Source organism: Larus michahellis, chromosome 5 (assembly GCF_964199755.1).
Source record: "Larus michahellis chromosome 5, bLarMic1.1, whole genome shotgun sequence".
NCBI classification, from domain to species: Eukaryota; Metazoa; Chordata; class Aves; order Charadriiformes; family Laridae; genus Larus; species Larus michahellis.
Window position 1 is genome coordinate 73,374,395 of NC_133900.1, and position 13,340 is coordinate 73,387,734.

Below are 13,340 nucleotides of genomic sequence, written 5' to 3' on the forward strand. Positions count from 1 at the left end.
GCAGCTCTTTCTAATTCCTGGCCTTGTATTCTTTAGATGAGGAATCCTATGTTAGTTTCTATTTTCTACGTCTATTATAATGACTACAAAATACAGTATTATTTCACAAACATAAAAGACCACATTTAATGTATAACTGAGAGAAACTACAATGAATTAAAAAAATATTTATATTAACAACTATTTAAAAAAATTAAATCAGACGTTTTTACACTAATTCTCAGGTATTTGGAAACAGTAAGCTGAAATGGTGACTGATGCAATATCTTACATATCTTACTTCAGGCAGATAGATATTTAAATCCAGACTCCTCCTGTTGGGCTTTCAATTCAAAGGTCAAAGGTGTTTACAAATTACAAAGCACAGTTCACACATCAATTTTAAACAAATCTTTTACTACCATAGCAAGTAAGCAACAGAAAATTATAAAAAACATGTTGGAGGTGATTCTCCTTCAAAGTCTTACGCAACCCTATGTCTCTGAATGTCAGAAAACTGGATAAGGTTAAAGCCTTTGAAGCACATCAATATGTGAATATAAAAGCTCACGCTTTGGTTGCACTGCCACTACATGAAACAGATTCATTCAAACACGGAAGACATGCACTGAAGATCAGTGAGGTACAATCATAGACAAAACCTTACCAAAAAATAACACACTGAGCTGTACTCGCTACTAAAACAGACAAGTGGTGAACACTAATACAGAAATATCAAGGAAAAGTCTCTCTTTTTTTTTTTTTTTTTTTTTTGAAAAATACATTTCAGGAGATGCCTAAGATAGGTACTGTATAAAACAGTTTTCCCCAGACTTTCACCGCTTTGCCTTTATGGCAGTTTCTCCCCCTACGTCCTTCTCTTTCAGCGCAAAAAAACTTCTTACTTAAGAGGCCTTGGCTCACATCCTTAATGTTCAATCATTTGAGCTACTGAACACTCATTATTGAAATTAGTGCAAATGAAGCATGTGATAATGCATCAATTCAGGATAGCATCGCTCTTTATGACAGTACATAAGCACACGCTTTGCTGAATTGTGGTCTAATGACAGTACTGTTTAGGAAAAGGTTTAAGCATGTGCTTAAGCAGTAATGGTCAGAATAATATGACTCCAGATACTGTGATGCCAGCTATCAGTAAACGAACTTTTATCCAGGTAGGTTTGAAAAATGACTGCGGCATCTAAGTCCAAGTAATTATAGTCTCTGTTTCTTGCCATTTTTTTGATTATCATTTAGATTTCTTGGAATCAAGTGTTTGCATGCAGATTAGAAAGAAAACACATAGGACTAAAATAACACATTTATTACATGCCATGTTACAGTTCACTGCATTTCCATTTCTATTTGCATTCACAGTACTATGGGAAACTGAAATTATTTCATCAGAAACAAATGAAGTACACCGAAAAGTTTGTCAACAGACAGAAGCAAGTGTATCCATAAGCCAAACAGCCATAACATTCAATAGCTTTAATACTCCATTACATTGTTTCATAGAAATTAGAGATGAAAGACTTCTTATCCATCCCTTGCCAATTCAGGATGTTTTCTGTTCTCCAATTCAGTCACTGGAGGCTGATTGGCAACTGACAACCACATGAATAGAAAAAGCTAACTAGATGTGCCAGAGGAGAGCAGGCTGTGAAATTTGTGTTTCCCCTTGTGAAGTGCCAAGTTCTTTCAAGTTCCTTTTGTTTAAAGGTGAATTAATGAAACTCAGGAGCTCACAAAATCTGGGCCTTGTGCTGTATAGTGACCAGGCTGCTTTTCAAGTAGACATCCAACATACTGCTGCTGAGGCCACCTTCATCCCTCCTACAGAGGAATGTGTTTAGTGTGCTGTCAAAAAGCATCAAACTGCACTCTGGAATTAAAACTGACACATTTCCATTGTACTGAACATTTTCCGAAAATGAGACTCTGAAGAAACAATACGTTATAGTAGATCAGTGTTGTTAATGATGCTGCACTTCTCCGCTCAGTCTAACAGTCAGAACAAGTTGGCGCTCGGAAAGGTCACGCAACAAATAATGTCAGCCAACCTCAACAGCAGGCTTTCAAATTCTCTCAACCACTTTCATATTTCATCAGCTAAATACTGAAATAAAGTTTGCATTAAAATGGGATCTTGTCTGTCACACTTCCTTCCAGAATCACTGCACATAGTCTTGCGTTCTCTATAAAACTTCGGGGCCTAACACTGCAGTAACATTTCATCTGAAATGTGTACTGCATATCATATCTTATTATGTCTGGTACCAACTAGAATATAAAAATACATTAATCTTTTCTGAGAAATTCAGAGGAGGGAGCACATTCAACAGAAATAATGGGGGAGGGAGGGGTCCTTCATGTATCATTTTCTATTATTAGCCATTAATCATGTCTTTATCTCCAGTACTGAACATCCTTACCTACAGCCAAATGCTAATCCCATTAATCCTCTTTAAAGATCTGTAAGGTCTTCTGTGTAATTCTGACTTTTACTTAATGCATATCTTAATTTTACAGTGATTTTTGCAAGCTCACTTGAGACCAGTTTCTTTTTGAGAAAGGAGGAAAACCTGCACTTTTCCAAAATGAAGACAATGGATTTAAAAATAGAAATGAGATACTAAATGCTGCCAGCCAGCAACAGTCAACACAGAGAAGTCAGTCCAGAAAGGCTGCTACTGAAGAATTGCTACGAAGGTGAACAGAAGCTCTGACCACAGAAAGGCTGGAGAACTGGTCCTATGATTTTGCAAGGAATGTATCGCATCTTGGAGAATGATCTGCAATGCATAAGGATTATTTTTACTTCCCCCTACCCCACTAACAGGGCTTTTCCGTTAGAAACAAAGAAAGATCAAGGAGGTAATTACACAGCAATCCATAACACGGGTTCAGTAAAATCATACCGTTTGGCTTTGGCTCAGTGAGTAGCACACACAGTATCAAGCAGAATCTACAAAATCATACTGTTTGCAAAGTGGAGCAGGTCACACACTACACTCTTAGGCCTGGACATCTAACACAGTGGCTCTGATTACGACGACTATAGCACTGTTACAGGTTTTCCAAACTCTGATGATACAAATTCTAAGTAAGACTTCCGACTTCTTCTCTGGCCCTGGCCCAGACAAAGGAGCGGGGAATGGGGAGGATGTGAAGAGCATTATGCTTCATGGCCAGAATCTCAGTTAGCCAACATCAGTCTGGTTTCCATGAAATGAGCAAGCAATGGCAGCTGGCTAGGAATTTTTGAAAGTTGTATCCCCCTTGGAGACCTTCAGGGAACTCACAACAGTGAAGTAACGGCAGGTGGAGCACAGACATAAATGTAACCGAAGGTTGAAAGCCAAAAGCCTATATCAATGGTCAGGATAAGACAAGCTCAGAATTACCCTTGGGGTTTTTGTGATATATCCATTTCTTACTGCTCTAATCTCTGCATTCCGTATAAGTCTGAATGTGATTAATTATGACTTAATCACTCTTTTTAACATACTGCAGAGAACAAATGGCCGGTTGAAAAATAGAAATGTTCCATTTCAACTTTTTAAAATCAGGGATTAATAAAGTCATCACCTTGTGGATGAAATGGATGAGAATAACTAATCCCATTTTATTAAGGCTTTCTCTGTTAAGGTGTAAGAGATGCTACAAAATTCATCTGCATTATCATTCAGGATTAAAATTGAAAGCTTATGTAGAATTGTCCAGTTAAATAACACAGCCTCTTGATTCTACATTTTCTTAGAGCTGGACAAAAATATGTGTGTTCAGGCAAGTTAAGTCTTAGGGATATTTATTTTTAAATTTTCTCTTCAAAGTACCAATATCAGTTCTATAGTTGATCACAAGAGGGAGACTACATCACCATATTTCCTCTCATTGTTTCAAATTTTTGAAGCATCCAAACAATTTGAGTCATTTTGGACCAGCTCTAATTTTTGACTGCTCACTGAAAAGTGTTAATGACTGTTCAATTAGCATTTTTTTCTGAGTTTGTCAAACCTCTGAAATTTATAGATAGAGATATCCAATCCAGTAAACAAGATTGAACAATGCAAAGGCAGTTGGAAAGAAGATTCGAGAATAGGAGTCAATTTTTGCAATACGGATGTGTATTCTTCCTTCTCTCCAAGATCCTGTGCGGCAGTCTTCAAAACAACAAAAGAAGCTAGCACAGTCTTTCCCTTCTAGGCACTCATATCCATAATCATCATCGCGTTCGGGGAGATGATTAATGTTATTAATTGGAATTAGAGTTGATCCAGGTCGAACAGCAATTGCAGGTGGTTTCTTAAGAAAAACAAAAAAGAAAAATACGGTTTTGCGTGTTTTTTCGTCCTTGCATTAAATAATTCCATAGACTTTCCATTGCAAAAGCCAATGTAAGTATCTTCGGTACAACATACGGAACTTCTAATATTAAAGAAAACAGTTTGGGGAGCTTCGTGAATTATGAACTGTTGTATATAATTAGCTCATGCAGGCAAAAGATCAGGAACGATTTTCACCTGCCACAGTGAAAACTGGGTTGTGCTGGGATTTGGGAATAGTGGATAATTAGTTACACAGACAGGGTTAGCTGATCCCATCTACACGACATAAAAGAACATTTTGAAGTCAGCCACAGCTTGACAATTGGGTCACAAGCAAGTCCAAAGGAAGGTTATAAGCATCACTGCCAAGGGAATGATGGTTCTGCCATCATTTGGAGTCTTTAGAGCAAGACTGGATGTGTTTCTGGAAGCTACATTTTCACCAAAAATAAAGCTAATGGGATTGGTACAGCAACACTGGTGAAGTTTGAGGGACTGAGACACACGAGACCAGGCTATGTCATCTAACCCTCCGATGTTAAATCCCTAAAAAATATGCCCTGCCTTTAGAAACCAAGACATAAGACTCCTTAGGAGAATGCCATGGAAGGCAGTGAAACTGATTAATTCAGCTCTTACTTCTTTTACTTTCCATGGGCATAACTCAACCCTCTTACAATCTCGTAAAAAACTCAGTGTAATAGATGTTAAGGTTTATAAGTAATTTTCATAGAAAAAAATGTGGGTGCTTTATTGCCCAGTACATATACTGTTTGATATTCCTTTTCTTGTGACTTTTGCCTTTTCATCTTCCTTTTACTTGCACTACCATGGCCCATCATTCCCTCTTTTATTATTTTGCATCCACACAGTTCTTCTCTCTTCATCTTTGTTTTCCTGAGTACTTCAAAAAGACATTCTCTTTCTCTATCTGTCCTTTTTTCTCTTTCCAAATCTCATAGCCTTTTTAAACTAATCCATAATCCTTTCTTTCAACCCCCCCACCTTTGGCATCTCTTCTAAAATCTTCAGGCTGAAGACAGGAGTTATGTCAACACTACTCTTACATTGTCTTCTCCCTTTTCTGCCATCTCTGTATTTTCTCATGTAAGGAATAAATACAGCAGAAAAGGATGCAGTCAGAAGAACTAACTGTATATTTAAGTGTAGAGAAGAATCTCTCTTAAACAATTAGACATGATAGGCAATGAAAAGCTATGAACAAAATATGAAAAGCAGGAAGCCACATCATTTAGATTCTTGTTATGTTTTAGAGTCTTGTTGTCCCACTTCCAGAGAATTACTTTGGCTAGTACACAGACCTCTACACATTGCTAAGGATGCACTATTGCTCCTAAGACATTTTACCCAGTGTCCCGAGGGGTGATGTTAAAGCCGTGCAGTATCCACTGCATTTTGAAATAGCTTTATTTAATAAGTGTCTTTACCAGAGGAAGTTTCACACAGACTGCTGTTTCAACACTTTTTAGACACGGTGACCTAGGGAGCTAATTATCATCCTAAAGGACCTCATTATTCTTTTCAGTTATGATAAAATACTGACAATACTAACAAACAGCAGTTATGTGCTTCTACCCTCTAATGTGAGGCATCACGAATAGGGCTTATTTTTATAAAATGTAAAAAGTTCAAATTTTTCTTTGAACTTACAAAATTATCATTTTGTTGAAGATATATAAAGATGTTTATTTCTGATTGATGCCTACCCTGGCTTTACAAGAATTTCCTGACTGTTGGTTCTGCCAACCTAAGATTCGTGGCATGACTTGTTTCAACTAGTGGGGTAAATCCCCAACTCAGAAACACCATGGGAGGATGAAGAAATAACGGTTCTGTTCACTGCTCATGTCTCCAGCACAGACTGAAGCTGGCTACTGAATTACAGGTTTGAAGAGGAGGCCTGAGAGAGGCAGAAAGAAAGTACCACCTTATAAGGCCTAACTACCTACAGGGAATACGTAAAATGCATGTAAGAAAGAGACAATGTGAGGGAAAAGGGGAAAAAAGACCCACACCTCACAAGAAAATGACCTTCCATCAATTGTCAGAGACTTAAAAAAAAGTACTGATATTGTAGATAAAACTCCACGTATATTGAGAAGCATTTATGATACATTCTGAGAGGACCAAAACCAAACCATTCTGCATTAACACTAATACACGTACAAAAGAAAGCCACTGTCTGGAGATCATAGCACAGGTGATGCATTCACTTCAGGTGAAATGATGATCAGAACAAGATCCACAACTAATTAAGTTTAATCTCTCCTGCCCAAACTCATTATCCTTACTAATGTGGATTTACATAAGCCAATTCAAACTACCTTTCTTGAACGATGCCAGCACATATTTTGTAAGATAAAACTGCTGTAATCATTTGTAAAATCTCACCATTTTTTCACAAGATCATTTATTGCACTTTGTTGGCATCAGTTGCTGGAATAATAAGCTTTTATTGCATTTTGCAATAGAAATAGAAGAACTAGGCAAGGCAAGTTTTCCAAGGAAAAAACACCTGTAAATGAGAACTTTTCAGAAGGAATTAAACTGACTATTTTTAATTAAATTGTTATTTTGAGTTACATATCCATAACTGCAAGAGAAAAGGAATGAATAGAAGTCTTCTACAAAGATAAAGGGGGAAAAAGAAAAAAAAAAAAAAAGATATGTAATTGTATGGCTTCCCATTAATTAATCAGATGGATTCTTTAATTCTTCTATTTGGAACAAGAAATTTTACAGCTTTTTATAAAACGTCACCCAAAACCCTATTTATCAAATTAGAATCCTTGCATATAAGTACATTAAATTTAATCCCCCGTTATTTTTAGAGTAATCTCTTCTCTAGTATCGTTTTACAGCCATAACGTGCTGAAACATGTTTAAAGAATTCTGTGTGAAACGATGGTTGTTTTTCAACTACTTAGAAATTAAAAGCATGCTTTAAGAACACAGTAAACCACAACTGAACAGTGTTTTGAGTATTATATTGCCAATTTTAATCTTAGTCCAAACTCCAGCTAGTTATTCTGTAAGTGTCATAGTTTCTCTCTCACCCTTATTCTATATTTTAAATTGTCATATGCACTGAAAATCTCAAAGCATTTGGCAGATTATTGCCCAAATGGCTCATGTGTGAACAGATTCTGAAAAGTCTCGTGACTCCATTCAATAGAGTATACTTGCAAACCACTTCAGTGGCTGACCTTTAGTCTCCCTGGTTTGAATAAGCAGTATTTCCTCCCCTCTTCCTTTCCTCCTTGTTGTGATGCTTGGAGCAGACCTATTTCAGCTCCCCGTCCCCTAGGTATTGTTGAGACCTCATTGCAACAACAACCTAAAATTGAATCTGCTGTGCTGACTCTGGGAAGTCCCCCAAATTCTACTGGGGGGACTTTTATCAGCGTCTATTATCCTTCCCCCTCACTGCAGCCCTTGCCAAAGCCTGTCTCCCATCCTTTCCATTGTACCCACATTTGCTTCCACCACTAACAGGAGGAGGTTTGAGGTTTCCAGTTCTCCTGGCTGTGCTGGATTCCCTGAGGATCAGAGTGATGTCCGACCAAGGCAGCACAGGCCACTATTGACCCTTCACCACTAGCCTTGTCCTAAACACACAGCTGATCTACTCGGACCAGCTCACCACATGAAATGCATTTCCCTGGTATTAAGCCATTGCAGCCCCACAGTGCCCCCATAAGACAGTCCCCCACGGCAGCGCTGCTCAAAATGGGTGGCCGGGGCTTTCCAGCACTAGTCGCAGAATGGATACGGTTCATAACAGGATTTCTGCATTTCCATATCTGGGCTTCTGTAACTTCATTTGGATTTCTGTTTGATCTTACGCAGGTGGCATTCAGCCTTCACCCAGAAAAGACAACTGATATTATGATTCAAGTATGCTCCAGCTTCCTTTGAAGAAATGATCTGCAAGGGGGCTTTACAACATTGTCCTTCCTCTTATTCTCTCCAAAAGATGACTAAAATCAAGCCTCAGATATTAAGACTAGTGTTTGAATTAGTAAGCTATTTAATGCCTTTACCTCAATGTTTTATTAGTTTAAAGATTGGCTTTAAATATTTGTACTGGCTTTCAACAATAGATTCTTTGGAAGTTCCGGTATTCTTACTATACAAACAGAAAGCCTCTTAAAATTGAATAATACTTGTTCCTGGGATATGTGGGGATTCACACCATACAAACATCAACTTGTAAAAGCAGAAGGTTCATTTTACCATAAAGAAACGTAGAAGTAAATGAAAAAAAAATAAGAGTTAAAGTAGAAGTTCTGAAGTGGAAGGGAGTCAGAGTACTGACCTGTAATAAGCACTTACTCCTTTGCAAAGCTAGTGAGGTAAGACCTAAGTTAGGTGATGCAGACCCAAACAAATCCTCATGCCTTCAGCCCATTTACATTATCTCTACTGCTTCAGCCTTATCTATGATTCTCTGCCAGGTGATGTACTCAGAAGCACTATGCCCAGACAGAAATGTCTCCACGGGCACGCACTCCGCGGGCAGCTCTAGGAGCACCAAGGGTTTGGGCATGGCATATATCAAACCACTCTATAGCTTAGGCTTCTGTGTTCTCGTCACATGTGAGTGGAATGATCTAAAATCTCCCCTCATTAGTAGTATTAACAGAAAGTAAGTACAAGCCCCCAAACTTAAAAAAAATGATAAAAGTGTTAATTATCTTTGAACATTAGCCCTTCTACTTAAGAACCAGACTTTCAAAGTTAATGCTACAATAAAGAACATTCTGTATTTTTTTTTCCTTCTTGTTCGGCTAAACTTACTGATAGCTTAGATTTTGCCTTCTTTTCTTTTCCTTTGTCCCCTTTTCTGTTGCTGGTAAAGTAATGCAAGGTGCCGTATTCCATCAAGGCAGCGAACACAAAAATGAAGCAAACCGAAACAAAAAGGTCCATTGCTGTCACGTAGGAAACCTTTGGGAGTGACTTCCTAGCAATTGTACTCAACGTTGTCATGGTCAGCACCGTTGTAATGCCTGTTTGAGAAAGAAAGAAAGAAAGACAGGAAGAGGGAAGTGTATAAGTAATCCAATCATATAGCTGCAAAAAAAAAATACTCAAATTATCCTTTAATTCATACATGAGGCACACAAGAACTGAAGCGCAGCTGGGTTCACTGCTGATCACACCCACACACATCCGTGCTATTGCAAGAAGCATCCCAATGGATCCAGCGGCCACCATGGGGATCATACAGAAGGCAGCACCTTTCACCTTCAGTTTAAATCTCTCCCATTTTCAACGCGCACTGAATAAACAATGACACTGAGAAAGTTTGTGTAATTTTATAAATCTGTTATAGAATGCACACATAAAGCAAATGCAATAGACAAATAGGTATAAATAAGCACACAAATTTTATAAACACAAAAAAGGCTTTTGGCTCTTGAAAGATTAAAATGTACAAAAGAACATATTCAGAAAAAAAAAAGGTGTGTTACTTATCAGTGATTTCAAACTTTCAGAAAACATGAGAAAAAGGAATAATGTTTTAAATTGTTTGCTTCTGACACGTAGCAGATCAAACTAGATGGTCTTGATGGCCTTTCTGGGCTCATTCTCTAAATTACTACGTATTTTTTCAATACTGTATCTTAAGTAATAGGAAATGTTTCCCTTGATTCACTTACATACAAGTTAATTAAAAGAACAAGCTGGCCTTAATAGCAATGTGTTCAGAATCTCAACTATACCACTTTTCACTGGTTTAACATTTAGAAGGTGTTAACACTTTCTTCTTTATTTGATGCTTCAGGGAGATGCAAAGCCTTTTCCATAGTAGTCCAAAATTAAGATGCGACCTTTCCTTTCAAGAGCAATACTTGAACACCCAAATAATTTGTCATTGACATGCACAGGCTTACTGCAAAAGACGTGTTACATCAGTCTAAGGTTGTTTACGGCTTTTAAATCAGAGCATGGAATCAGGGGTCGCTATGGGCTGATCCTGCTGATCCCTGATCAGGAAAAGCAGTGGTGATTTTGCAATAGCTTTCCCAATGAAATTACATGCCTAAAAGGGCAAACAGATAACCACGGAGTTTTTCAAAAGTGCTGCGCTCCCACTAGATGCTTTTGAAAATCAATTAGGCATTTCTCTGCATAGTTAAGTATCTAAATACCTTTAATCATCTCAAACCTTTTGCTTTGGGAAACCACAATCTAACAGGATCTTCCAACACATACAGAAGAAAAAGGCCTAAGCCTTTTCAGTGTACCAGAGCCCAGCACAGCCTCCCAGGTGGGAAGTTGCATCTACCATTCCTCTTACTCACCTCTTCAGAGAGGGCAAAAGGAGATGTGGACTTTCCCAGTCCGCTCCACTATGCAAAAAGGCATACAGGGGGCTGTCACAAGGAGCGAACCTTTCACAGCATCACATCTGCTTGCCATGATGGACCTTGTTTCATTTTTGCTTTCTTGTCTTAATTTCTCAGTCTCTTTCTATAAAATTGTGTCTATTTGACTGGTATTCTCTTTCTTCTTCACCAGAACATCTGCATGTGAGAAAAGTCATCCTACAGTCTATCAAATGATGGCTTCTGCCATGGTGTTCTGCCATCTCCATGTTCACACAAAAGGAGCTGAGAGTTAACTGCAGGGAGCTGTAAATATGACATTGCAAACCTTTGTAGTACATCTCAAGCAGATGAAGGTTAGTACTGCTCAAGTGGGAGCATGAAAACTCTATCTTAACCACGAGATCAAAGGCAAATTTGCTAAATTTGTGGCATAGAAAAAGTACTCTGTAAAAAGCACAAACTGGATACAGAACTAGCAGGACACTGCTACAACAGTTTTTCCTGTTACAGCTAATGTCATTCCAGATGGTACCCATAATGATGTCCAATGATTAGTCGGTCAAACAACACTTATAATAAACTTCTAAATCAAGATCTGAAACTATCAGGAGATAGTTTCGCTTATTTATTCAATATTTTAGCCTCTCTTCGTTAAACTTTGCAGTACTTTTAAACAGCATAAAATTAATATTCAAGACTCAGATTTTCTTCCTTTATCTTTTCATTAGGCTACTGAGCCATGCTCATTTTTGCTTACTTTCTTTCTCGACTCATTAATCTTGCAGGCTTGTCTGCACAGTGGTCCATTTTCAATGGGAAGGGCAGGGAGTTAAAGCCTGGACTCACCCTTCTGGTAGGGAACACTCCTGTAAGGTGGGAACGGTGTGTTCACAACCCTATAAGCTGATGAGGAAAATTAGCTCACATATCTCACTTCCTAAGATGCTCTCTCGGCTCTTGATCTTTCCCCCAGAATAGGTCATACTGCCGTCACCAGTTTTACTAATGCTAAGCTCAAAGTTTCTAGTCCTGGAGTTCTGCACGCTCCACATCCCCCCCATCTGTCGTGCTTTATGTGGGGACTACGACTCTTCTCCAAAGCAGCGCATGAATCTCCAACGGTCCAACGAAGGAGACTGACACCATGCTAAACAGGTCAGCCAGGATGACACTAACACAGAATTATCTCTGGAGCAGAACTTGCAACACACTTCAGTACTGTCTGTAGTAAAAGCAGGACAGTGAGTCGGTTTTTGAGAGTTACATGCTTAACGACTTGAAGTGCAACTTTGGTTGCAATTTTTCTCTTCTATCCTGGGCTTAAAGGAATAACTGAATCATTTCTTATCACAATAGTAGTAGTAGTAATAATAATAATAATATAAAGCAACAACAACAAAATACCCCAACAAAACAAAAACCAGATCTTTACAGTGTTCACCTGTGTAGGAATGACAACCTTTGCTCCATGATGCTAAGTGAAGTTTAATCATACTTGTCAGACTAATGATTGCCATATTGCCATCCCCGGAGATGACAAAAAGCACATAAAGGAGAAAAAAACGTATTTATGGGAACAACAGCAAATCCACAAGTCTTGGATCAGGATTTCTAAATTTCCAGATTTCCATTCTCAACAGTCTCTCCTTAAGCCCTGCTGTGCAACCACAGCAGGATCCTCCTACTCTTAATCTTGCAGTTCAAGAGAAAGGGTGACCAATGGTCACAATCTGAAGGGGAATAAACCGTGGTTCATTTACTCCCTGCTGCAGATTTGCATTCCTGGGAGCACCAGATTCTTCAAGGTTGAAAAAAGACGTTCTTACCCAGAGAAGTCCTTGCAGGAACTGCATCCTTATTGATCCAAAATGACACCCATGAAAGAACAACTGTGAGTATGCAAGGAATGTATGTCTGAATAGTAAAATATCCCATACGTCTGCTGAGATCAAAGAAGATTGTCATAATAATATAATCACCTACAAATTTAAAAAAGAAAAAAAAATACATAGATGACATTTAAAATGGTTTTCAGTTGTATCTTCATCTGTTAGTCTTGTTAGTCTACATAGATACTACATGAAATAAAACTCAACGCTTTGCCTTACCAGACAAGGTATGAGAAATTTCAGTTGTATTTCGTAACCCCACAAATGCAAACTGATACAGTCTCCAGTATTTTGGATCTGCAACTTCAACAGAGGTTTTCTTCCATTTGTATTCAATTTCATTTCTGGGATATCCATCTAGAATAAAACAGAGTAAATCAAGAGTTCAGCCACAGTATATATCAAAGCATGTTTTGTGATCTCTGAAGTTGTTTATAAACTAAACCAGGGCTACACATAAAGTGGATCAGAGAGAAAGCCAAACTTAAAATTTAACCCCAAAATATCTAGCCTCAGTTTTAAGCTTAGCTAAATGTATGATCAATCAAAAACTATATAAATACAAATGTTTAGGAAATATCTACACAATATTCTGGATCTCAGATATGAAAAACTGGCTCAGAATCCCCACCGTGAATTAATACACAAATGTAATATACATTATCATTAAAAGACCACAAAGAGCTTAAAAGGACAGACACTTAGTACATAGTTTGATAAAATTCCTATTGGCGTTTATTGAAAATTTCTTTGTCTATTATTCTTAGAATGTTTTTTTG

The 13,340-nt window shown here is 38.0% G+C and overlaps 1 protein-coding gene across 2 annotated transcripts in view; it reads right to left on the minus strand.

The window, feature by feature from the left end:
* Positions 1 to 753: 753 nt before the first annotated feature.
* GABRG1 (gamma-aminobutyric acid type A receptor subunit gamma1) overlaps positions 754 to 13,340 on the minus strand; it is a 57,458-nt gene continuing 44,871 nt past the window's right edge. The window contains exons 6-9 of one of the 2 annotated variants that reach the window (XM_074587959.1): positions 12,781 to 12,918; positions 12,499 to 12,651; positions 9,135 to 9,346; positions 754 to 4,290 (exon numbers count right to left, since the gene is read on the minus strand). In XM_074587959.1, coding sequence (XP_074444060.1) covers positions 4,012 to 4,290; positions 9,135 to 9,346; positions 12,499 to 12,651; positions 12,781 to 12,918 — 782 coding nt within the window. In that variant the 3' untranslated portion in view covers positions 754 to 4,011. The remainder of the gene's footprint in view (positions 4,291 to 9,134; positions 9,347 to 12,498; positions 12,652 to 12,780; positions 12,919 to 13,340) is intronic. The other variant, XM_074587960.1, reaches the window with a different exon arrangement.